Here is a 24917-nt window from a genome sequence, read left to right as displayed (position 1 = left end):
ATGTTAATTCTACTATTGGAAATAAGTTGTACGTTTATTGTACATTGTATTAATTTTGTTTTATTTTGATAGTAAGGTATTGTTGTTTCTTCAAAACCACAGAAACTTGTGACTTTATTCACTCAAGTCCCCTGGATCTCTACTTTAGTCTACTTCAAAAACAAAAATTCTTGGTTCTTAGCATAATTTGTTGATTTTTGTCTGGGATTATAATATGAAGTTAATGTCAAGTCTGGGATCATAACACTTCAAAAGTATTCTTGGCTGCAAATGTTTTGCATGATTCAAAAGTAATGATTGGTGATGTGTAAATTCACACTTATAGCATGTGATACCGTCGCAACCTAACTCACCTCCTTCTAAGGTTCTTGAATCAAGCAAATGGAATACATTCTCTCTTGTTCATATTTCTTTAAAATTAAATTTCATTTCTAGGATCAAGGAGTTCTTTTCAAGATGAACTTAAAGCAATTTTACGAAAACGCATCATGGTGCTAGATGGAGCAATGGGTACTATGATTCAACAACATAAACTTGGTGAAGATGATTATCGTGGTGAGGAGTTCAAAGACCATCCTAAACCTTTAAAGGGAAACAATGATCTTCTCAGCATAACACAACCTGACCTTATCTGCAAAATTCATAAGGTATGGAACACTGCCTGGTGTTGAGTTAAGGCTGCACAATCTCAAAGGCAGAACCAGTAATTCACAAAGTGAACAGAAAAAATAATTAAACTCTGGCATTTTGCTTAGCCAAATTGAAATTAAAATGTTGGAAGTGTCAGAAGCTGACACCAAAAACATGACACCAAAACTCACTGGAAAGGGAGGCAGCTCCACAAATATCCCCATCTTCAATGATGGAAGAGCTCAACACATCAGTGCAAAAGATAAAGCTGAAACATTTTCAGCAATCTTCAGCCAGAAGTACTGAGTGGATGATCCATTTCAGCCTCCTCCAGTGGTCCCTAGCATCACAGATACCTGTCATCTCTGTTCTAGGATGTCTCTGCAGGAGTGTCTCTGGGTAGTTTCCCAGACCTCCGCAACTTCAGCTGCTTCATCAACGATCTTCCTTCCACCATAAGGTCAGAAGTGTGGATGTTTGCTGATGATTAAATAGTATTCAGCATCATTCACAACTCCTCAGGTACTGAAGTAGTTCATGATCAAATGCAACAAGATCTGGACAATGTCCAGGCAAGTAACATTTGCAACACAGAAATACCAGGCAATGACCATCTCCAAAAAGAAACAATCTAACCGTCGCCCCCGACCTTCAATGGTGTTACCATCACTAAATCCCCCATTATCAACAGCCTGGGGATTACCTTTGACTTGAAACTCAACTGGACCTGCCACATAAACAGAGCAAGTCAGGGGCTAGCAATACTGCAGTGATTACGAAACGCCTGTCCACCATTTACAAGATTCAAGTCAGGAGTATGATGGAATACTCTCCACGTACCTGAGAGGGTGCACCTCCAACTACATGTTTGACACCATCCAGGAGAAAGTAGCCACTTGTTTGGCACCACATCCACGAACATCCATTCACTCCACCACCGTTCAGTAACAGCAGTGTGTACTATCCACAAGATGCACTGCAGGAATTCACGAAAGTTTCTGAGACTGCAACTTTCTTCTCTCATAAGTGCAGCAGTTACATGGGAGCACCACCACCTGCAAGTTTCCCCGCAATCCACATACCATCCTGCCTTGGAAATATATCATCGTTCCTTCACTGTCACTGTGTCCAAAACCCTAGAATTCCTACCCTAAAGGCATTGAATGCCAGCTTACAGCACATGGGCTGCAGCTGTTCAAGTGGAGAGGTCACCACCACCTTTTCAAGAGCAACTAGGAGTGAGCAATAAATGTTAGCCAACCAGCATCACCCACATCCCACAGATAAATAAAAGAAAGTAAGGTCCAGACAAAGAACGTGCATAGCTTAGGCAAGATGTTGAACAATATAGGTTGTATTCCCTTTTTTGTCAGGAAAGTAAGTTTAACTTTCTTTAAAATTTTAGGACTACTTGTTGGCGGGAGCAGATATTGTGGAAACAAACACTTTCAGTAGCACAAGAGTAGCACAGGCGGATTATGAGTTGGAACATTTGGTAAGAAATCTCTCTGCTACATAATGTTGAATCCCATTCCCAAAAATTGTGTGAAGAGAATGCATCTTATTAATATATACCACTATTGTTTGTCCTAATGCTTAAAATTGATTTGTTGCCAGATAGTTGAACTCTAGAACTCTTGGGGAGGTAGAGAGGAATGTAAAGATCAAAACCTAATCACACCTTGCACAAACATTTTCTTTTACCTGGCAAGCATTCCAAGACATTCATACATAGGGAAAAGTCCTCTTGGTGTACAGTTGCGGTTTGAAATTAATGGTGGTTTAGTTGCTGTGACAAAATAATAATGAAAGTGTAGGTGTTTGCTGAGGATTAAACAATATTCAGCACCATTAATAATAAAGTATATTGTTTTATGTAATAATCTCTTGTTTGGATGACCTAGTTTTTGGGTTCAACATGAAGCGCATTCTTAAATGGTTTACAAAAAAAGTATGAAACATTATTGTTAAGGCATATTTATGAGAGTTCAGGGTTACATTTTTACGCAAATGTTTTCTTTACATATTATTCTCAATCGTTGCCCAATCTCCTCCTACACCACTGTCAGAAGTTGTCAGAAGGATCAGCTCAAAAAATAGGCCAAGAATTCTTTTCTGTGTATTTCTTCCATTTCCAATATTATTGGAGAAAGTTTTCAAATTTGTAATTTGGTAGAAGTTTTACCAAATGTTTAGTCATCTCTCTCTAGATACTTAAAATGTATTAGTAGCAATGGCAATGCAAATTTAAAAGGTTTATTAGAGAGAATGGAGATGAGTGCTCTTTTCCTATTCTACATATTTGTTATTTTGATTATTTAGGGAAGCACCTGGCATCTGATGGGCATTTTTACATATCAGAAGATTGTTGGCGTTTGTTGGCCCTTTGGGTTACAGCTTTGAAGCAATTCTGATAGTACTAGCATTTATTTTCCTTTATGCCTGAATAATAATGCCAATGTTCCACACAGATTATGAGGAGAAAGTGAGGTCTGCAGATGCTGGAGATCAGAGCTGGAAATGTGTTGCTGGAAAGGCGCAGCAGGTCAGGCAGCATCCAGGGAACAGGAGAATGGCTTTCCTGAAGAAGGGCTTATGCCCGAAACGTCGATTCTCCTGTTCCCTGGATGCTGCCTGACCTGCTGCGCCTTTCCAGCAACACATTTCCAGCTCCACACAGATTATGTAATTTTCCAGACCCTCAGCAAAATGTCAATTACTTTTAATGTTTGACAGTGATGTTCAGATAATGGAGGGTATTGAAGCTAAGATCAAGCCTATCTTTATTAAATTCTTAGTTTTATTCTTTCATGGAATTACAGTTTTGTTGGTAACACCAGCATTTGTTGCCCAACTGTGAAGTGAGCAGTTTGCTTTATCATCATAGAGGACAGTTAGGATTTCACAAAAGTGCTGTGGATCAGAAATTACATTTAGGCCAGACCGGGTAAAGATGATATATTTCTTTCTGTAAAGGGCATCAGTGAACAGGGTGGGTTTTATCATTTGTGGTTATCATTATTGATAAAAACTTTTCAATTCCTAGTTTTTATTGTTGGAATTTAAATTTCACTAGCAATGGTGAATACTGAACCCATGTTCGAAGAACATTTACCTTGGTGTGTTAACCTAAACTATTAATTTAATAATAGTTCAAACATATTACTGTTTCACCATCATTTCTCTTGAATATTACACAACATATGCATTTTGTAATAAGAATCATTGATTCAGTTTGCTGCCACATCAGTTTAAATCAGTTAAACTCAATGAAGGTGGGAATGAATAAATACAATACTGGGTGCGGCAATTAACATTTTCCATTGGAGGCTTGCTGCTTCCAATTGTACTTCTTTCTAACAAGTGGCCGGCCCTGAGTTATCAGACAGCTGTAGTGATATATTTTGATTTGTTTAGGCTGTGAAAACATTCATTTGTTTGACTTCTAAATTCAAGTGTTTACTTTTTTTTGCTTTGATTTCAATTGCAGAATTGGTTTTAAGGTGAATTTGGTATCTGTTTGTCATTTTTTGCCTAGTTGGACATATTCCGGATGCCAAGTTAGTTTATAGGTTCAAACCCCAAAATGATTTGACCACACAATCTAGGCTGATATTATGTTCCTGACATGGAGAATTTCCTAATACAAATTTCCAAATTTTGAAGGGCATGTTAAATCCAGGTTTTTCTGCTTTGCTGAAGTATACAGAGCATATTCCATAATGTTGTCAGAGAAGGCCCTTCCTAACATCCAGTTCTTAACCAGGATTTCCAAAAATCCACTCTCTTGGTCTTTCATTTAATTGGGAGACCTTGCAATAGATTGTTATGTAGGCTAACAACTGTCCATGTAACAATCTGCACTAAAATAACTCTTCACTTTGGAATTTGACGGCGAAATATAGACATTGTAAGTTTATTATGTGCTCATAGCAATGGGATACTTGTATTTGCTTTCAAATTTATATTGAATTTCTTCTATCCAGGCTTACCGACTGAATAAAGTCTCAGCAGAACTGGCCAGAAAGGCAGCTGATGATGTGGGAATGCAAACAGGTGACAATTTTTTGTTATAGTTGTCAAAGTAAAATATATCAATCCATTAAGTAGTCAAGATAAAGGTAAAGATGCCATAGTCTTACCAGATCATAGAGCTGCTCTCTCATCAGACACACACACTGGTGGTGGTTTAACTTGAGCATCACAACACCTCTAGTAATGGGAGGTGGCAAGGAGGCAAGTCCTTCATAGTAACCCCAATGGTGCAAGAGAAGCACTGCCGGTCTGGCAGCGTCTGAGGAGCAAGAGAATCGACGTTTCGAGCATAAGCCGTTCCATCAGGAAGGGCCAACTCCTGTTGCTCTGTAAATTTCACTTGGAAAAAAAAATACTTATCTATATAAATACAGTATATCTCCTATTATTTAATACTTATAGGACTTAGCACAACGCTTTGGTAGGGTTTGTCATGGTTCCAAAGTTTTTGGAGCGTTTTACTAACTTGTGTTATTTGTCACAGGTACCCAAAGATTTGTGGCAGGTGCAATAGGACCAACCAACAAAACATTATCAATATCACCATCTGTGGAGAGGCCTGACTACAGAAATATAAGTATGAAATAAAATCTGTGCCAGTGGAAAATTTTGGATGGTTTTAAAGTATTAAATTGGTTGCTAGAAATTTGAATTAAAAGCTGATTATATTTAGAAACTGCAAGTGGTGTTGCAAATTTGGCTGTTCCCATTTGCTTTCTATGCAAGGATCGTTATCTTGTTTTTATGACTGCCACAACATAAAAGCAGTGATAAGTGGAAGTTCACGGACCACGTTACTCAATCTGAGATAATAAGTTGCCAATGTTTGCTAAAGATAGGTGCCTTATGTGGTGTTGCTGAAATGTTTAGGAACTTTTGATTTGGTTGCTATTGTACATTACATATTGTATACACTTGCATGCTATATGACAATGTAATGAAGTATTAGAATGGTAATTTATAGCTATGATTTCACCCCACATAAATGAGGAGTAGAAAAGAAATTGCTACAACCTTCAATATCTCCGAATGGAAATTTGATTCTGATGGAAGTCCAGGATATTCTGAAGATATGTCACATTAGACTTGTAAGCTTAACTTTGTTCCTCTCTCTGCAAAGCTGCTATATTTCTCCAGCACTTTCTATTTTTATTTGATTATTCTAAAAAGGCTCAATAGGATAGAGGCTGAGGTTTTTCCCTGTTGGGGAATCTAGAACATTGTCAGGATAAGGGTAAATCATTTATGTCTGAGATGTTGAGAAATTCTTTTACTCAGAAGCTTATGAATCTTTGTAATTATCTGCACAGGAGTTATAGATGCTCCATTGTTGAGTTCTTAAACTTGAGATAGACAGATTTTAGTATCTCAGAATCCAGGGCTTTGGAGAATGGATGTGAAAGTGCACTTGAGGCAGAAGATTAGCATGACCATATTGAATGGCAGAGTAATCATGAGGGACTGTTGGGTCTACTACTATTTCTTGAACTTTTCATAAAATATAGATTGTAACATTGCCATAAAGTAAATGAGCAATAGCAAAAGGCTTTGTATCATGTAGCTGGAATCAGATCTCTGTTACTTGGAAAGATTATAGAATTTATTTGTTTAACCTAAAGATGACTGAGAGACACTTCATTGAAAAGTGAAAGATGCTCGCCAAAATCCTGTAAGAACTATATCCATGATAGTTACAGATTGAATTGCCTAACAGAAATCTATTCTTTCAATCTTGAAAACTGCAATTGTTTCAGTATGCAGTCTTTTGAGAGGTCATTCCAAATTTCCACTCTGGAAAAGTTATTTCAAACTTTGTTTTTAAGTATCCTAGCTGTAATTGTCAAATGGAGTTTTACTGTCAATTAATCTGTTTGCAGCATTCGAGGAATTAGTTGAAGCTTATGAAGAACAAGCCAGAGGCCTACTGGATGGTGGTATTGATATCCTCCTGGTGGAGACCATTTTTGATACAGCAAATGCAAAGGTAACAGATGTACCAAACCTCACCCAATTTGTAAATTATCAGAAAGGAAATAGTGTAGTCATTTACTAAAATTAGCTTTTGTTTATCTGCCCCTCGTGGAGAATCTAAAATTGGGGACACAGTTTCAGCAGAGCCATTTCAAACCGAGATGATGAAATTCCTTACCTCAGGGTGTTGTTAGGCTTGGCGTTAGTGTTGCAAAAGTGACAGTGGAAGCTAGGTATATATTCCAACAGAGTTATATAGATTTTTGGTTAACAACAAAGTCAAGAGCTATAGAGAGTTGACAAGAAAGTAAAATTGATGCCACAATCAGATCAGCCATGCTCTATCTAATAATGGAGCATACCAAGGGACCCAGATGGCCTACTCCAGCTCCTATTTCTATGTTCTTCTAATAGTGAACAAATTCCAGTACCTTGTTGTAATTAATTTTCCTTAATTTCTATTCCTAACCCAGGGGCACCAGCAAATGCCCTTGATGATGCCAATATTGATCTGACAGATATCCAGATTTGTTTCCAATTTACATAACTGAACTATTCAGCAGACATTTGCTGGAGGAATATATATTTTATCCTGTTTTTAATTCCTGAGTGACACAACTAGGATCTGTTGAAATTATGAAGTTCTTTTTATAAAAAAAAAAGTTATCATCTATAGAAGTATAATCTGAATAGTTTGTTTTGCTAATGACACATGGTTCTGTTCACAGGCTGCCTTATTTGCTATTCAGCAGTTGTTTGCGGAACAATATGAATCAAGACCTCTCTTTGTAAGTGTTAAATACTGTTTACTTTTCTTTCCAATCTCATTTCCCCAACCTGGCAGTAACCTCGTTTTGTAGTTAAATAGTTCTGTTTTGTAACAGATTTCTGGAACAATTGTAGATAAGAGTGGACGCACACTTTCTGGTCAGACAGGAGAAGCCTTTGTCATCAGTGTATCCCATGCAGAGCCACTCAGGTAAGGTAGCTGATTGTCAGCAAAGCTGAATCAAAAGAGTATATTTTTAGAAAACAAATAATTTGTTCAATAGAAATTAGTGACATCGTGAAAGGGGAGTAGGCATTTTGGATGTAAAGCAAACTTGAGTTCAAAAGTAAAGGCCAAAAATCCTGAGCATTTATGGCAGAAGCTGTGGAGCAAAAATACGAATACTTCAGGTTGACACATTTTGATTAGAATACAAAAATGAGGTAAACTGCAAGTGTTCAATTCGGTTTGTTGGAGGCAGCACATATAAAGTGTTTGAATGTTGCACTTGGAAAATGTGCTGCTCTTCAAATACTTCAAGTATAACATGATCCTAAGCACCTGTCATGCTATCTGGAATATTTAGCAACTGTATAACCTGGGCTATATGATGGAATTTGACCAATGCATTTTTAATGAAACGTAAGAACATTCTTCATAGTTCAATTATCTAATGTTTGAAGAAGTAAAAGGGGGAATCTTAATACTTGACTGTGTTGCCATCCTTGATCAGTGCGTCCAATGCTGAATTAATAGCATGAGTTGACTCTGTTTTTGCATTATTTTAACCATTTAAGTTCATTTGCATATATTTCCATGCAATGTCTGAAAATTTGTGGATGAGTGACAGGATATTTTATATGTTTGACTGAAAGGTTATGACTGTAATTTGATCAGAGACTATTGATAGCCAGCTGTTGGATGCTGCTATCTTCTAAATGCTTGTGTTGCATGTTTTTGCAAATCCCTGAAACAGTGAGAGCTGTCTTTGTGAATAAATAGGCTTCTTTGCATGTGTTAGCAATTTCTAGCATCAGTCCAGATGAATTATTGGCCTGGAATTTCAGCTAACCATCATTCTACAGTAGACTGGAGGTGTTTGCCGGGACCCTGTGGAATCACTATTAATAGCAGACTGTGAAGGAATTGCCCAGGAAGTTTAATTTTCTGCTGGGCTATTCTTCTGGAACCCTCTGAAAGTTTCCAGATAAATCGGAGACTTCAGGGGATTCTGATGAAATCAAATAAAATAGTTGCTCATGAAAAGTTAGGCTATAATATACAAAATTTAATTCCTGAGTAACTACTTAACAGACATTATACTTTGCTTTCATACTTCGCAACAACAATCCACCCCCAAACCAGATCAGACATCCCCGAGCACCCAACCCGCAAGAAATACTCTCCTCCTGGCCCACGACCTGTCCTGTAAAATACTGGCTTAGCGATTTACCCTTTCTTCCCTCCTTTTACTTGTCAGGTTTCCTGAGGTTTGGGAAACCACCTATCATTAGATAAACAGAAATCATTATCAATGTGGAAGCTCAGACACTAGTTAAAAGCCTTCAGGAACAGACATGTCTGCAGTGAGCAGATTGGTCACCTATCCCTTGTTCATTAATGTGGAAGTGGGCAAGTTCAAGACTAACTGATAGGGTTCAGGTTTGAAATTTCATATTCAACTTCAGGCTTGACCTAAAACCATGGTTAAGCCCATCTAGGGGTTGAATATACATCCAAAGTATCGGAGCACAGACGGGTATTGAAGTCAGCCAAAAAGACTTAAAGACAGTGGATTAAATAGTAGCAACGATCCTGTAAATGTGAGGTTGAGGTGGATGCTCATGCATAATGCATAAAAGAATACCTGGACCGTAAGATGTTCACAGTCCTCTGAGATAAAAATGAAACTCAGACAGGAATGCCACTTGGGTGCAGTGTTCACATTTGTTGAATGTAAGATAATGCGTTAATTTGTATTGTTATTAATGTTGTTTGGTGACAGCTGGTTTGTGATGCAAGGTGAGGCCCACAGAACAGTTCAATTCCTCCACTTGCTGAGGTTATCTTCCTTCTCAGTCTTTCCCCTCATCTGGTTAAACCACCAACTGTCATCTGTTTCTAAGGAGAAAGCAATCCTATGGTCCTCTGGAACAATGGTGACCTTACCTTTACTAGAGGACATTTTGTTCAGTAGCAGTGGCACTGACCCAACCTGAAAATCATTGTCAATCTGAATGGCAAGAATAAGGATTAATTTTTATTTGAAAGGTTGATAATTTAAATTTTCAGAGAAATACCTAACTTTTTCAGTACTTTGTTTTTCAGCACAAACCTGGCTGTGTAGTAGAGAAACATGTATTTGTATTTTAACAGATTGGACTTTAGGTCTTCCACAAATAACGTTAGTTACTCCTTGTGCAAATATAGAATTAAACCATATGATCTTATGCAAAAAGAGTAGCAGATGAATTCTGACCAACTTAACTGAACAGTTTGGCCATGGGTAAGACTGATAACAATTAGATATTACCTTTCCTTGAAAGATCTGAGGTATTGATGAATGCTGATGTTAATTACATTATGCCAATTAAGGTCTCAACTGAATTTAACACACCGAGAAGAATTGCACAAATTACATTATTGTTATGTGTGTAGTCAAGACTGTCAGCAAGCTCAAGATTTTTGTTGGGAAAATTGAAATATTTTTAGTTGCCCTTGTGCTTTTGGCAAGGAGAAGCAAAATTAGAAAATGAATTCTGTATATGCGTGGCGCAGAGAGCAAGGACATAACTCTCTTTTACAATTCCACTGAAACAATGCGCAATTTCTTATAGTAATATGAGATATTTTGTTTTAGCATTGGACTAAATTGTGCTTTGGGAGCTGCGGAAATGAGGCCATTCATAGAAGCAATTGGAAAGTGCACAACTGCTTATGTTTTATGCTATCCTAATGCAGGTCAGTACCACATAATTTTTTATATATAATGTGAGAGATCTGTAGATCAAAGAAGGTAGATAGCTTTCAAATACTTCAATATATAGATTATTCCTTTGTGTAACCTCAAACATAGGGTCATACAGTGCAGAAACTATTTGACTTAACTTATCTGTGCTGACTAGATCCCCCAATCTGACCTCGTCCCATTTGCCAGCATTTGACCAGTATCGCTCTAAACCCTTCCTATTCATTTACCTATCCAGCTGCCTTTTAAATATTGTTATTGTATCAGCCTCCACCACTTCCTCTGGCAGCTTGCTCCATACGTGCACCACCTTCTGCATGAAGAAGGTACCCCTCAGGGCTTTTTATAAATCTTGCCCCTTTCACACAAATCTACATCATGTAGCTTTGGACAAGCCCACCCTAAGAAAAAAAGCCTTGGCTATTCACCCTATCCATGCCCCTCATGATTTTATAAACCTCTATAATATCATCCACTCCAGGGAAAAAAGCCCAGACTAATCAGCCTATCCCTATAATGCAAGCCATCCAGTCTTGGCAACATTCTTGTAAATCCTTTCTATACCTGCTCAAGTTTACCAACATACTTCCATAGAAGAGTGACCAAAATTGCATGCAATATTCCAAAGGTGAAATTATTAATGACCTGTACAGCTTCAACATGATGTCCCAACTCCTATACTCAGTGCTCTGACCAATCAAGGCAAGTATGCAAAACAACTTCTCACCACCCTGTCAACATGTGACTCCACTTTAAGGAAATGTGCACCTGCACCCGAAAGTCTCTTTGTTCAGCAACACTCCCCACGGTTCTACCATTAACTGTATATATCCTGCCCTGATTTGCCTTACCAAAACGCAACACCTCACATTTATCTAAATTAAACTTCACCTATCACCATCGAGACATCTGATCAAGGTCCTGTTGTACTCTGAGATAATCTTTTTCTTGATCCACTACACCACTGATTTTGGTGTCATCTGCAAACTTACTAACCATACCTCTTATATTCCCATTCAAATAATTTATATATCCTTGAGGCACACTGCTAGTCATAGGACACCACTCCGAAAATCAATCCTCAACCACCACCCTTGTCTCTTACCTTCAAGCCAAATTTGTATCCAGTTGTCTAGCTTCTCTCGAATCCCATGTGATCTAACCTTTATTAACCAGTCTACTGACAGAATCTTGTTGAATGCTTTGCTGAAGTCCATATAGACAATGTCTACTGCTCTTCGATTTTCTTTACCACCTCTTTGAGAAACTCAATCCAGTTAGTGAAACACGATTACCCAAGTACAAAGCCATGTTGACTATCCCTAATCAGTCCTTGCCTTTCCATATGCATGTAAGTCCTGTCCCTCAAAATCCCCTCCAACAACTTACTCACCACTGACATAAGGCTCATTGGCTTGTAGTTCCCTTGCTTTTCCTTAGAGTCTTTCTTACATAATGGCACCACATTCACCAACCTCCAGTCGTCTGGCACCTCACCTATGGCTGTCGATGATTAAAAATATCTCAGCGAGGGACTCGGAGATTTCTTCTATAACTTCGCTTTCTGAGAAACACTTGATCAGATTTTTTAATGTATTTTAAGACCTCCAATACCTCCTCTTCTGTAATATGAACTCTTTTCAAGGCATCACTATATTTCCCCAAGTTTCCTAGCTTCCATGTCCTTCTCCAGAGTAAACACGGATGCAAAATATTATTTTATTATCTCACCATCTCCTGTGGTTCCACATATAGCCACACAGATCTTTAAGGAGCCCTATTCTCTCTCTACTCACTCTTTTGCCCTCTTTGTACATATAGAATCTATTTGGATTCTCCATAACTCTGTTTTCCAAGGCTATCTCATGTCCTGTTTTTGCTGTCCTAATTTTCCTCTTCAGTATACTCCTACTACTCTTGTGGTCCTCTTGGGATTCACTTGATCCTAGCTGTCTATACCTAACATGAGCCTCCTTTTACATGACCAGAGCCTCAGTTTCTCCAGTCATCCAGCATTCTTTACACCTACAAAATGAAAACTAAACAGGCAGAGATTCTGGGGGCTGTGGATAAGAAAGAATCTTTGCTAATGTTGCATTCATATAACAGCTCCCAGAATTTCCCACGGATAAACCCATCCCACCATCCTACTCAACCCAACGTTCTTCTCATGATTCCTCTCCTAAGGACAGTGACCCATTTCTCTGGAAGGGTTTCACAAGCTTCATAAACAGTCATCGCCTTTCATCAAAATTAAGTCTGACATTTCAGTACAATAGAGAGAATACAATGTCAGAGGTGCTATCTTTTAAATTAAAGATTAAACAAAGGTACTACTGCCTTCTGCTTGAGGATCTAAAGTTAAATGGTGTTACTCAAGGAAAAGCTGAGTTTTTTTTCCTGATGTCCTGGTCAACATTCCTCTGTTAACTTCACAAAGAGATTAACTAATTTATTTTCTGTTTTAGAAGCTGGATGCACCAAAGTTGATGAAATATTGGTCTACAGCACAAATGAATGAATTTCAAAAGTTGTAAAATGTTTTGAGATTGCTCACAAGTACCTTAAATCAGTATATAAATGCAAGCACTCTTGCTATCCTTAACATGTTTATTGATTCCTTAATGAATTCATTTATTTTTGCAATGTTCAGGTTATAATATTAGACAGTTATCCATTTGAGAGAATTCCCCTGTGATTGGTAGCCCTTACAGGTTTGTTTCTCAGACTCCGACTGAGTTACTCAACTGGGTTAGCATGGAAATGTGGCTGAGGTTTCTGCACATCATTGAAGCTCATATGTAAATAACAGAGAGAGAGTACAAGTGAAAGAATTTTAAATGATGTAAAATGTTTTGACATTGTCTAAAAGTATGATAAAATGTTATTGAAATGCAAGCACTCTTGCTGTGCATTGTCCAATATTTATATATTATTTGAGCACAACATCAGCAAAGGCCCTCATCCACAGACTCAGAATCTCTGCTTATTAAGTTTTATTTCATTCTATTTTAACCTTACTGCCACAAGAAAATGCACCATTATTACACCAATGAGGAAGTAGCATAACTGAAGAATGGAAGAAAAATAAAGCCTGAGTGAAAGATACCTTTTAATGTTATTTCTGCTTTAACTAATTAATTAACTCAAGATTTTAGATTGTTAAGTATCTAATATAGGCATGTTGTACTTTTTAACTTTTAGGCCTTCCCAATACATTTGGAGGCTATGATGAAACTCCTGATGTCACTGCAAAATACCTCAAGGTACAGTTCAGTATTTGAAGTTTAATTTCTAACGCACATTTATTTGCATTCAATTTTGCATTCCAAGTTCCTCCTTCTCAATTTTTGTCCTTTTCCTCATTTAAGAGTGTGGTGAGATTGACCATGGCAGCCTAAATGGCAGCTTATCATGTCTCTATGGCATTTAACTATCAACTGCACTGTATCTAAAAGTAGTTCTGCCTTCATTAAATCTCCTCTTGCCTATTCCTAGTTGTCTGTGAGAAGGTGTTGGTGAACCGCTGCAGTCCATGTGTTGTATGTTGACCCACGATGCCCATAGGGAGGGAATTCCAGGATTTTGACTCCGCAACAGTGAAGGATCAATTATATATTTCCAAGTCAGGATGGTGTGTGGCTTTGAAGTGAACTTACAGGTGATATTGTTGCCGTGTATCTGCTGTCCTTTGTAGATGAAAGTGTACTTTGTTACATATGATAGTAAATAAATCAGTGAAATTTGGATTTGGAAGGTGCTGTCTAAGGATCGCCGGTGAATTTCTCCAGTGCAGCTTGTAGATGGTAAAGACTGCTGCTACTGAGCATTGGTGGTGGAGGGATGGATGTGGTGCCAATCAAACAGACTGCATTGTGCTGGATGGTGTCAAGCTTCTTGAGTGTGTTGGGGCTGCACTCATACAAGCAAGTGAGGAGTATTCCATCGCACTCTTTGTGCCTTGCAGATGATAAACAGGTTTTGGGGAGTCAGGAGATGAGTTACACACTGCAGATTCCTTAGCTTCTGACTTGCATTTATATGGCAAGTCCAGTTGAGTTTCTAGATAATGCTAACCCACAGGATGTTAATAGTGGGGATTAAGTGATGGTAACATCATTTGAATGTCAAGGGATAGTGGGTTAAATTGTCTTACATTGGAGATGCAGACTCAGTGCAGACTAAGAATTGAATTGCTTCTGGTCTGTTTGGCTATAATCCGTGTCTTTTTGTAGCTTTATGACCTGTAAATATAAGTTTATTATTATTGAACTCTTTGCAATTGCAAATTCCTGTAATTGGAACTTTAAAGGTTGTGTATATGGGATACTGAATTCAAAGTATTTCTCACCAATACCCTATTTAACTGATGCATAAGCTCGCTACTTTTGCATTCAATTCCCCTTGCAATAAAACATTATGCTTCTTCAGAAGCTAATAGAATATAATGAATTTAAAATGTTAACTCTCTCCTTCTCCACATATGTTGCCGGACTTGTTGAGTTTCTCCACCATTCTCTGTATTTGTATCAGATATCTAGCATCTGCAATATATTGTCTTGATTACTTGCTATACCTGCATACTAACCTTCTGCAATAGATCACACAGATCTCTCTCCATCGCAGAACTCTTGCTTTTTTATTCTTTCTGCCAAAATGGACAATTTAACTTTCCCATTTTGTACTCATTTATCAGATCCTTGTCCACTCTCTTAACCTATCTCATTTTGCAGGAATTCGCCATGGATGGGCTAGTGAACATTGTTGGAGGGTGCTGTGGAACAACTCCAGCTCATATCCGGTAATTGTCGAATTGCATATTTTGCTGAAAATAGGTTAAATTGCAGTTTTCATGATCATGAAGTGCTTAGGGATGCAGTACAAGTTTTTGAATGTGGAATTTTTTTTTGTTTAGTCGACTGCTATAAAGATACCTGTGAGGCTAAAAAAAAATCTAGAAATGTGGGCAAAGCGTGCTGAGGATCTGGAATGCATTGCCTGTGAGTGTAGTAGAGTCAGGCTAAGTTGAGGCTTTCAAAAGAAATTAGATGGTTATTTGAAAAGGAACAGTGTGGAGGCTTACAGAGAGTAGACAGGAGAATTGCTCATTTGGATAGCAAACACAGTTGTGCTGGAACAGTTTTGTAATTAATCTCTGATAGTTGTGTGGTACCTAAATAGTCTGACTAACTTTGCTGCAGGTTGATTCTTGATTCAGCTGAAGTCAATTTGACTGAGTTTCCACACTCAATTTCTGGTCTTGGATTGCTGAACAACAACATGAAGTGCTTTCTCGGATGGCAGGATAAAATGACTTTATAAGTGTCTAGACCAGGATACAATCCACTTGCCTTCTGTTCATTTGGGACATAGTATTTTCAGGGATGGTTTAAGTCTGCAACACAAGAAAAATACATGTTACGTCCCTCTCCTTTGACAGTTGAAGTAACTTCATCTCACCTTTTATTGCATCTGTATATTGGTTTTTTAAGTATGTAATGGGCAGAAAATGACATAATTACTAGTTTTAGGTTTTGGGCATGAAATTAGAAGATTTTATCACAAAAATATAAGATGGAAATAGGAGAGATAATTGGTTACCTAATCATACTTGAAGGTGGGCGAAATGCATTTGTATGTGTTAAAATAAGTCAACATTAAAATAATATAGGTAATATTACATAGATATGAAATTCATTAAGAAAGGGAGTAGCACAAGAGGGCTAACTGATCATCTGAATGTTATATTTAAAAAGAGAGCTTGACCAAATCCAGGGGACTATAGATCATTCACCACAATTCCAAACAAACTCATCTCCAAACTCTCTGCTCCCTGCTCTGTAACTAGATTCTCTATTTCCTGACCAACTGACAGCAGTCAGTAAAGATAGGTAACAAAACCTCCTCCACAATAATCCTCTACACTGGTGCCCCACAAGGCTGTGTACTCAGCCCACTACTGTACTAATACACAACTGTGTGTGGCTAATTTCCACACCAACTCCTTTGACAAGTTTGCTGACGACACCAACATTGCTGGTCAGATTTCAACAACAAGACAATAGAATGGCGCTGAAGTGGAGATGGTGGAGACCGTCAAGTACCTAGGAGTGACGATCACCGACAATCTGTCATGCTCCACCCATGTCACTGTGGTGAAGAAAGTGCAGTAACACCTTGGCTTCCTCAGGAGGCTAAGGAAATTTGGCATGTCCGTAATGACACTAACAAATTTTTATAGATGCACCATAGAATTTGGGTGCATCACACCATGGTATGGCAGCCGCTCTTCCCAAGACCGAAAGAAAATAGACAAGACCTTTTCCCTGGGATGGAGTTTCCAGAACTAGAGTTTATAGTTTAGGGTGAGAGGGGCAAGGTTTAAAAGGGACCTAAGGGCAACTTTTCCATACAGAGGGTGGTGCATGTATGAAATGAGCTGCCAGGGGAAGTGGTGAAGGCTGGTACAATTTAACAACATTTAAAAGGCATCTGGATGGGTATATGAATAGGAAAAGTTTAGAGGTATATGGGCCAAGTGCTGACAAATGGGACCAGATTACTTTAGGATATCTTGTCAGCATGGACGAGTTGGACCAAAGGATCTGTTTCTGTGCTGTACAGCGCTATGACTCTACGGAGAGTTGTGAACGTAGCCCAGTCCATCATGCAAACCAGCCTCCGATTCATTGGCTTCGTCTATACTTCCCAATGCATCAGGAAAGCAGCCAGCATAATCAAAGATCTTCCCATCCAGTTTTATTCTCTTTGACCCTCTTCCATTGGGCAGAAGATATAAAAAAAGTTTGTATACACATACAAATAGGTTCTAGAACAGCTTCGTCCCCGCTGTTAACAGATTTCTGAATGGAACTCTTTAATGTTAATCTCTCCCTCCCTCCCTCCTTCCTTCTTCCCTACTTTCTCAGCAGCTGTAATGTTGTTTTCTCCATGTTTTTCTGTTGCTCTGATGCACCCCTCTACTATGATCTGCATGTAATGCACGTAAGACAACACTTTCCATTATACCTTGGTACATGAGACAGTAATGGATCAAGTCAAATCAAAAATAATGTCATCCTTACTGAATAGGAAATATCAAGACACAAAATGTCAAAAGAGTGTTAGTACAAGTTTCAAAAGAGGTCATGTTTGACCAACCTTAGTGATTTATGTGAAGAAGTAACAGTAAATAAGTATGATGAGATAGGCATGTTATTTGGACTTTCCGTATACCTTCAATAAGATGCTACATGGTAAACTGGTATGAGGTGCTATATTTGCTTGGTCTACTCAAGACAAGAAGGCTTCACTGGCTTAGGCTTGTGAATAGGGTGAAAGATAACTACAACCCGAAAGAGTTGCTGTCAAGAGATCTACTCCCTGTCAAGAGACCAGCAGAGGGCGCAAAGCTCAGATTCAAGGATGCTGCCAAAAGAAATATGGAAACCTTCCACATCAATCATGACAAGTAAGATGAGCAAACAGTCGATGCCAATGGCAACACAGGCTGTGGGGCAGAAGATATCTGCTGCAATGAAATGTGGTTTCAGATACTGCAAAGCTGACTCCAACCCTGCAAACAAGCCATTAGCAGAGATTATTCAGACAAAGGAATAACTTCACATATGACACTTGACATAGACTTATTCTTTCCAGAATCAGCTTGTTCAGCCAATAAAAAGAATGCCGCAGATGATCCTATCTGACCTCAAAGTTCTGTGAATGCATTTCTGCCACAAATGGAAGAATGGCAACTCCTGGTACATTTTGGGGGAGAGTGAGGAGGCCATATACTTTGAAAAACATATCTATATTACATAGAGGAGCAGAAGGTTTTGGAGATATAGTTGTAAAAGTTGCTACACGTAGTAACACTGTGTGATGAGGCTATAAAAGTAACTAGCAAAACACTACATTTCATGTTTTGGAGTGTACTGAAACAAGAGAGAGATTATGACAAATTTGTTTGAAACTTTGGTTAGACTAGACTGAGTACTAGGAGCAGTTCTGATCTTTGAAAAGAAAATAGAGTCATTGGAGCAGGTGCCAAAAAGATATATCTAATCAGCTTTGGGATCTCTTCTCAAGAAAAATTATAGAAGTAACCTGATAAAAATATTTAAGATTCTGCAAGGGTTTGATAAGATACATGTGGGGTAAGTATTTTGTCCTGCAGGGGAAACCAGAGCTCGAGGTCATAAATGTAAGATCATCACTTTAAAAAAAAATCCAATAAGAAATTCAGAATAAATTTCTTTACCCAAGGAATAACTAGAATATTGAGGAGAAAGTCATACATCTATTTAAAGGGAAGCCAAATAGAGGAAGAAATATGAAGATATCTTAATGGGATTTGATTTAAAAAAGATTGGAGGGGGTGGTGGAATGATCCTTGCATGGAGTTTAAATACCAGCCAAAATACTCATTTCTTTGTTGTAAATGCTACATAATTATGTATTATTCTTATTTGATTAATATTATGCATCTTATTTTAGGGCAATAGCAGAAGCAGTCCAAAAATGTAGACCTAGAATTCCTCCTCCATCTGTTTTTGGAGACTTCCTGTTACTGTCAGGTAAATAGATGAACAGGTTAGTATGCTTATATATAAATACTAACCAATCTGTGTCTCATTCAATTACACTACATTTGGAGAGGCAGGAAACCCCGGACTTTGGCTGATTGAAGAATTAGACCAATTACAAAAACCAAAAGTTTTTATTCTGTTTCAGCTTTGAAGAAAAGCTTGCCTTAAGGTACCAGCACTAATCACTTATTAGTTAATGACATCATCAAAACTGCTCAACGGATGGTTTGAATTTTTCTGTCCCAGAGAGGATTGGAGGTGGAGTCTGTGTAAATGGGGTGTAATAACGTAGAAATCCAATTGGAAAGGAGCATTGTTTATTGTTGAACATTAAAATAGAGCCACTAATTGTGTACCTACGCTAGTCCCAATCTGGGACAGATAATTCTGCAGACTCATCTCTGGGTCTGCTTTATTCTCTAATCAACATGTTCAAACACATGATTACACACCTCTGGAGCAAGTAGAACTTGAACCTGGGCCTCCTGACTCTGAGTTCGAGACACTTCAATCTTTAGTAAGAAGTGCCAAGTGAATAATCCATTTCGGCCTCCTCCAGTGGTCTCAGCATTACAGATACCAGTCTTCAGTCAATTCAATTCACTCCATGTGATATCAAGAAATGGCTGGAGGCACTGGACATTATAAAGGCTACAGGTCCTGACAACATTCTGGCAATAGTCCTAAAGGCTATTGCTCCAGAGCTTGCCGTTCCCCTAACTAAGCTGTTCCAGTACTGTTACAACACTGACACTGACAATGTGGAAAATTGTCCAGGTATATCCTGTACTCAAAGGAAAAAGGATCAATCTTACACGACCAATTACTGTCCCATCAGTCTATTATCGATTATCAGTAAAGTGAAGGAAAGTGTCATCACCAGTGCTATCAAACAGCACATGCCCAGTAATAACCTGCTCAGTGACACCCAGCTTGGATTCTGCCAGGGCCATTCAGCTCCTGACCTCATTACAGCTTTGGTTCAAACATGGGCAAAAGAACTGAATTCCAGAGGTGAGGTGACTGTGATATCAAGGCTGCATTCAACTGAGTATCGCATCAAGATGCCCTAGCAAAGCTGGAATTAGTGGGTATCGGGGCATACTCTCCATTGGTTGGAGTCATACCTGGCACACACTCAACGTCCTGGGATACACCTGAGCAGGTCTTGGAGATTCATACATCTTTCTGCTTTTTAAGACCTCCACTTCCTCTTCTGTAATGTGGACTGTTTTCAAGACATTAATATTTATTTCCTGGGGTTCCGTAGCCTCCATGTCTTTCTCCATAGTAAATACTGATGCAAAGTATTCAAGTAGTATCTCTCACATCTCTGTGGTTCCACACATAGACTGGCTCATTGATCTTTAACGGGGCCTATTCTCTCCCTGGTTGCTCTTTTGTTCTTAATACATTTGTAGAATCTCTTTGGATTATCTTTAATATTTTTTGCCAGGCTATCTCAAACCTGTTTTGCCCTCCTGATTTCCCTCTTAAGAATGTCCCTACTCCCCATATACTCTTCAAGGATTTGTATCATCTACAGCCATGCGTGAGGTGCCAAAGAAGGGTTGATAATGTTGTGGCTTTATTGAAGAAAAGCTGCAAGGATAAGCCTGGAAACTGTAGTCTAGTGAGTCTAACATTAATGGTGAGTAAGTTGTTGGAGGGGATTCTGAGAGATAGGGTTTGCTTGCATTTGAAGAGACAAGGACTGATTATGGATAGTCAGCATAGCTCTGTGCACGGGAGATTGTGTCTCACAACTTGGTTGAGTTTTTTTTTGAAGATGTGACCAAGAAGATGGATGAGGGCAGAGTGGTCGACATTGTCTGCATGGACTTTAGTAAAGCATTAGACAAGGTTTCTCATAGTACTGGTTAGTAAAGTTAGATCATGTGGGATTCAGGGAGAGTTTGCAAATTGGATACAAAATTTGCTTGATAGTAGGAAACAGAGGGTGGTGGTGGAGGAGGGTTATGTTTTGGACTGGAAGCTGTCACCAGCATGGAACAGTGCTGAGTCCACTGTTGCTTTTCATTTATATAGATGATTTGGATGAGAATTTAAGAAGCATGGTTAGTAAGTTTGCAATGACACCAAAGTCAGTGGTACAGTGGACAGTGAAGAAGGTTGTCTAAGATTACAAAGAGATCTTGATCAATGGGCCACAGAGTGGCAGTTGGAGTTTAAGTTAGATAAATGTGAGGTGTTACTTTTTTTTAAGACAAACAAGAGCATTACTTACACAGTTAATGGGAGGGCCTTGGAGTGTTGTCAAACAGGCTCAGCGGTTCAAGTACATAGTTCTTTGAAAGTTGTGTCACACATAGACAGGGTGTTAAAGAATATGTTTACCTTCATTGCTCAGACCATTGAGTAAAGGTGTTGGGATGTCATGTTGTGGTTGTTTGGGATGTTGGTGAGGCCACTTTTGGATTACTGTGTACGGTTCTGGTCACCCTACTATTGGAAGGATATTATCAAATTCAAGAGGGTGCAGAAAAGATCTACAAGGATGTTACCAGAATGGGAGGGTTTGAGTTCCAGGGAGAGGCTGGTTAGGCTGGGACTTCTTTCACTGGAGCGTAGGGGGTTGAATGGTGACCTTACACAGGTTTATAAAATCATGAGGGGGCATAGATATGGTGAAGATTTCTTCCTTAGGGTAGGGGAGTTCAAAGCTAGGGGGCATATTCTAAGGTGAGAGGAGAAAGATATAAAAGTGACCTGAGGGGCAAATTTTTCAGAGAGTGGTTCACATGTGGAACGAACTGCCAGAGGAAGGGGTAGATGCAGGTACAGGTACAACATTTAAAAGACATTTGGGCAGGTACATGAATAGGAAAGGTTCGGAGGGATATGGCTAAATGCAGGCAAGTGGGACTAGTTTAATTTGGGAAATTTGGTCACCTTGAACATCTTCGACAGAAGAGTCTGGTTCCATGCAGTGTGACTCAGTAGTGTCCTAGATCCAATCATCTTCAGCTGCTTCATCAATGACTTTTCTTCCAACATAAGGTCAGAAGTGGGGATGTTTGCTGACGATTGAACAATGTTCAGCACCATTTGTGACTCCTCCGATACTAACATTGTCCTTGTTTAAATGCAACAAGATCTGGGAAATTTCCAGTTTTGGACTGGGCAAGTGGCAAGTAACATTTGCGCCTTAAAAATGCTAGGCAATGACCATGTCTATCTGACGATACTATGGATTTAAGAGATGTATTTTGAACTATTTTTGTTTTCGAAGAGAGGCATTGAGCCAGAGGTGATAAATAGTCTCTCCTAAGCCAATAAATTAAAGCTTTTATGAGGCCATTTCTCTTTTAGCATAACAGAAGCAGCAAGAATGGGTGGAATCAGGCTCCCACAGAAGCAGGGTTTTTAAAGTTTAACTTTAGTTGTCAGTGTTTGCCGTTTAGTTGTGGAAACTGCCATACACCACTCTGTCAGAATTTTCTCTTGATGTTCTTTTCCTCCTGGACTGCAGAACCACCGCATGCAAGACAATCTCTTTTACTGAATTTGCCTATGCCAACGGTGTGTTTATGGGAAGTTACTGTATTGCAACAATTGCTGTTTCATAGTTAAATAATCTATTATTCTGTTAAGTTTTCCAATAGAGTTAAGGTTATACCAATTCTTTTTTCATTATATTATAGCTGTAGAGTAAGAATAAAGTGTGCTTTGCTTAAAGTCTAATGGTGTGACTAATTGAATCACATCTGGGATGCAGTGCCTTATGCTTGTCTGAAAAATAAGATAAAAGTTATGGTCCAGGCTATCTCCTTGCTATATTTTGAAGGGGTTTGGTTTGGTCCATAACATCCAAAAAAAGACAATCAAATCACTGCCCCTTAACATTCAATGTGTTGCCATCAATTAATCCCCACTATCAACATCCTTGGGGTTACCATTGACCAGAAATTCAACTGGACTTGCCATACAAAAGCAGTGGCTGCAAGAGCAGGTCAGAGGCAAGGAATACTGTGGTAAGTAACTCACCACCTGACTCCCAAGAGCCTGTTCATCATCTACAAAGCACAACTCAGGCGTATGGTGAAATACTCCCCACTTACCTAGATTGATGCAACTCAAACAACACTCAAGCTTCACACCATCAAGACAAAGCAGCCTGCTTGATTAACTACACTTCCACAAGTATCTACTCCTTCCACCACTGATACTCAGTCACAGCAGTGTGTACTATCTACATGATGTGCTGAAGAAATTTAGCAAAGATCCTTAGACAGCACCTTCCAAATCCACAACCACTTCCATCTAGAAGGACAAGGACAGCAGACACGTGGCAACATCACCATCTGCAAGTTCACATCAAAGCTACTCACCATTCTGACTTGGAAATATTTCAACTTTCCTTCATTGTCGCTGGATCAAAATCCTGGAATTCCCCCGCTAAGGGCATTGTAGGTCAAACTATACCAGGTGGACTCCAGCAGTTTAAGAAGCCACTCATCACCTTGTCAAGGGCCAACTGGAGACAGGCAATAAATGCTGGCTAGCCAGCAATGCCTACGTTTCACAAGTAAATAAAAAGAAAACTTACCACCGGAGCAGCCAGGTCGCTTTAATTTATTTTTTTTAATTAATGTGTTCAGATGTTATTACACACGTATGGAGCAAGTGGGACTGAACCTGAGCCTTTCTAGTCCAGATTGCACCACAAGAGCACGCTAGATGCTTTACGTAAGGCTCCCAAATGAGTCGATGGAATGTGTATTGCTTCAATGTTAGTAGTTAGAAGTAAATGCATTGAATTTCAAGGTGCATTTGATTCGTATTGTGGTGCACAACAGTAACCATGACAGTTATTGCATTAATTTTTCTATGTTATTCTACTCTGCCTCGAATACATTCAACAAGCTGTTCGAATTTATTTTATGTCTTTTTTTTTCTTAGGTCTTGAACCGTTCAAAGTTGGACCATATACCAACTTTGTCAATATTGGAGAACGTTGCAATGTGGCAGGGTCTAGAAATTTTGCGAAACTTATTATGGCAGGTAATTATGAGGTAAAGTGCATTTTAACTTTCATTGCTGTAAATTTGTGTTCTTTAAATGCTTAATTCAGTTTTTATAAATCCATAGCGCCTCAAACTGCGAGAAATCAGGTGGTTGAACATCAACATTGTAATGCAAAAGGGAAGGAGGAATTAGTGTAAATCTCACTTTTGTCTGATACATGGATTACTGTTATACCTACACATCCTAGGTGGTGTAGGAGGAAGATCTTATTGTACCTGTATAAATTTGGTCATCCAGTGGACAAACCCTGGGATACATCTTGCACTACCTAGCTTTCGTGCTCGCACTGGATCTGATTTGGAATTAAACTACTGCTTTCGTAACCTTGTACTCTTAACATCGAGCAAATATTGCATTGTAACTGCATCTGAAGAATACTATTTTTATAACTGCAATGATTTAAATTACAAATCTTATTCAAAGGAAAATATTTTATTTTAAAAACAATGTAGTGAAATTTGTGGTATTTCGAAAGAAAATGTGGGTTGACATGTTATTTTCTGTATAACATTAAAGACTAAGTGGTAGTTGTTTAACTGTCTTTTAATCCTAATTTGTAGGAAGCCTTGAATGTAGCAAAATCACAAGTAAAAATGGGAGCCCAGATCCTGGATATCAACATGGATGATGGAATGTTAGATGGCAAGAGTGCTATGACCAGATTCTGTAACCTTGTAGCAACAGAACCAGATATTGCCAAGGTTTGTACAAAATCCCCCAAAAGCAATTATTGCTCTAGAAATAAGCAGTAAAATAATGAAAGAAAGACAGATGTTTGACCAGAATCTGTATTTGAACTGTTAGAACATAGAACAGTAAAGCACAGAACAGGCCCTTCAGCCCACAATGTTGTGCCGACCATTGATCCTCATGTATGCACCCTCAAATTTCTGTGACCATATGC

The 24917-nt window shown here is 38.6% G+C and overlaps 1 protein-coding gene across 6 annotated transcripts in view; it reads left to right on the top strand.

Annotated features, from left to right (window-relative positions):
• Positions 1-24917, top strand: part of mtr (5-methyltetrahydrofolate-homocysteine methyltransferase) — a 78633-nt gene that overhangs the window by 3145 nt on the left and 50571 nt on the right. The window contains exons 2-14 of one of the 6 annotated variants that reach the window (XM_043695559.2): positions 436-647; positions 2036-2125; positions 4617-4686; positions 5150-5242; positions 6543-6649; positions 7365-7424; positions 7521-7615; positions 10266-10366; positions 13578-13639; positions 15107-15174; positions 18873-18952; positions 23888-24000; positions 24574-24714. In XM_043695559.2, coding sequence (XP_043551494.2) covers positions 436-647; positions 2036-2125; positions 4617-4686; positions 5150-5242; positions 6543-6649; positions 7365-7424; positions 7521-7615; positions 10266-10366; positions 13578-13639; positions 15107-15174; positions 18873-18952; positions 23888-24000; positions 24574-24714 — 1292 coding nt within the window. Of the gene's footprint in view, positions 1-435; positions 648-2035; positions 2126-4616; positions 4687-5149; positions 5243-6542; positions 6650-7364; positions 7425-7520; positions 7616-10265; positions 10367-13577; positions 13640-15106; positions 15175-18872; positions 18969-23887; positions 24001-24573; positions 24715-24917 lie in introns of those variants that run through there. The other 5 variants (XM_087991227.1, XM_087991228.1, XM_043695563.2 and 2 more) reach the window with 5 other exon arrangements.

Source organism: Chiloscyllium plagiosum, unplaced genomic scaffold (assembly GCF_037043375.1).
Source record: "Chiloscyllium plagiosum isolate Xiang-an unplaced genomic scaffold, Cpla_swu_hap1 HiC_scaffold_10, whole genome shotgun sequence".
In the NCBI taxonomy this organism is placed as follows: domain Eukaryota; kingdom Metazoa; phylum Chordata; class Chondrichthyes; order Orectolobiformes; family Hemiscylliidae; genus Chiloscyllium; species Chiloscyllium plagiosum.
The sequence above is the reverse complement of the archived record's forward strand: the minus strand, read 5'-3'. Positions and strand labels throughout refer to the sequence as shown.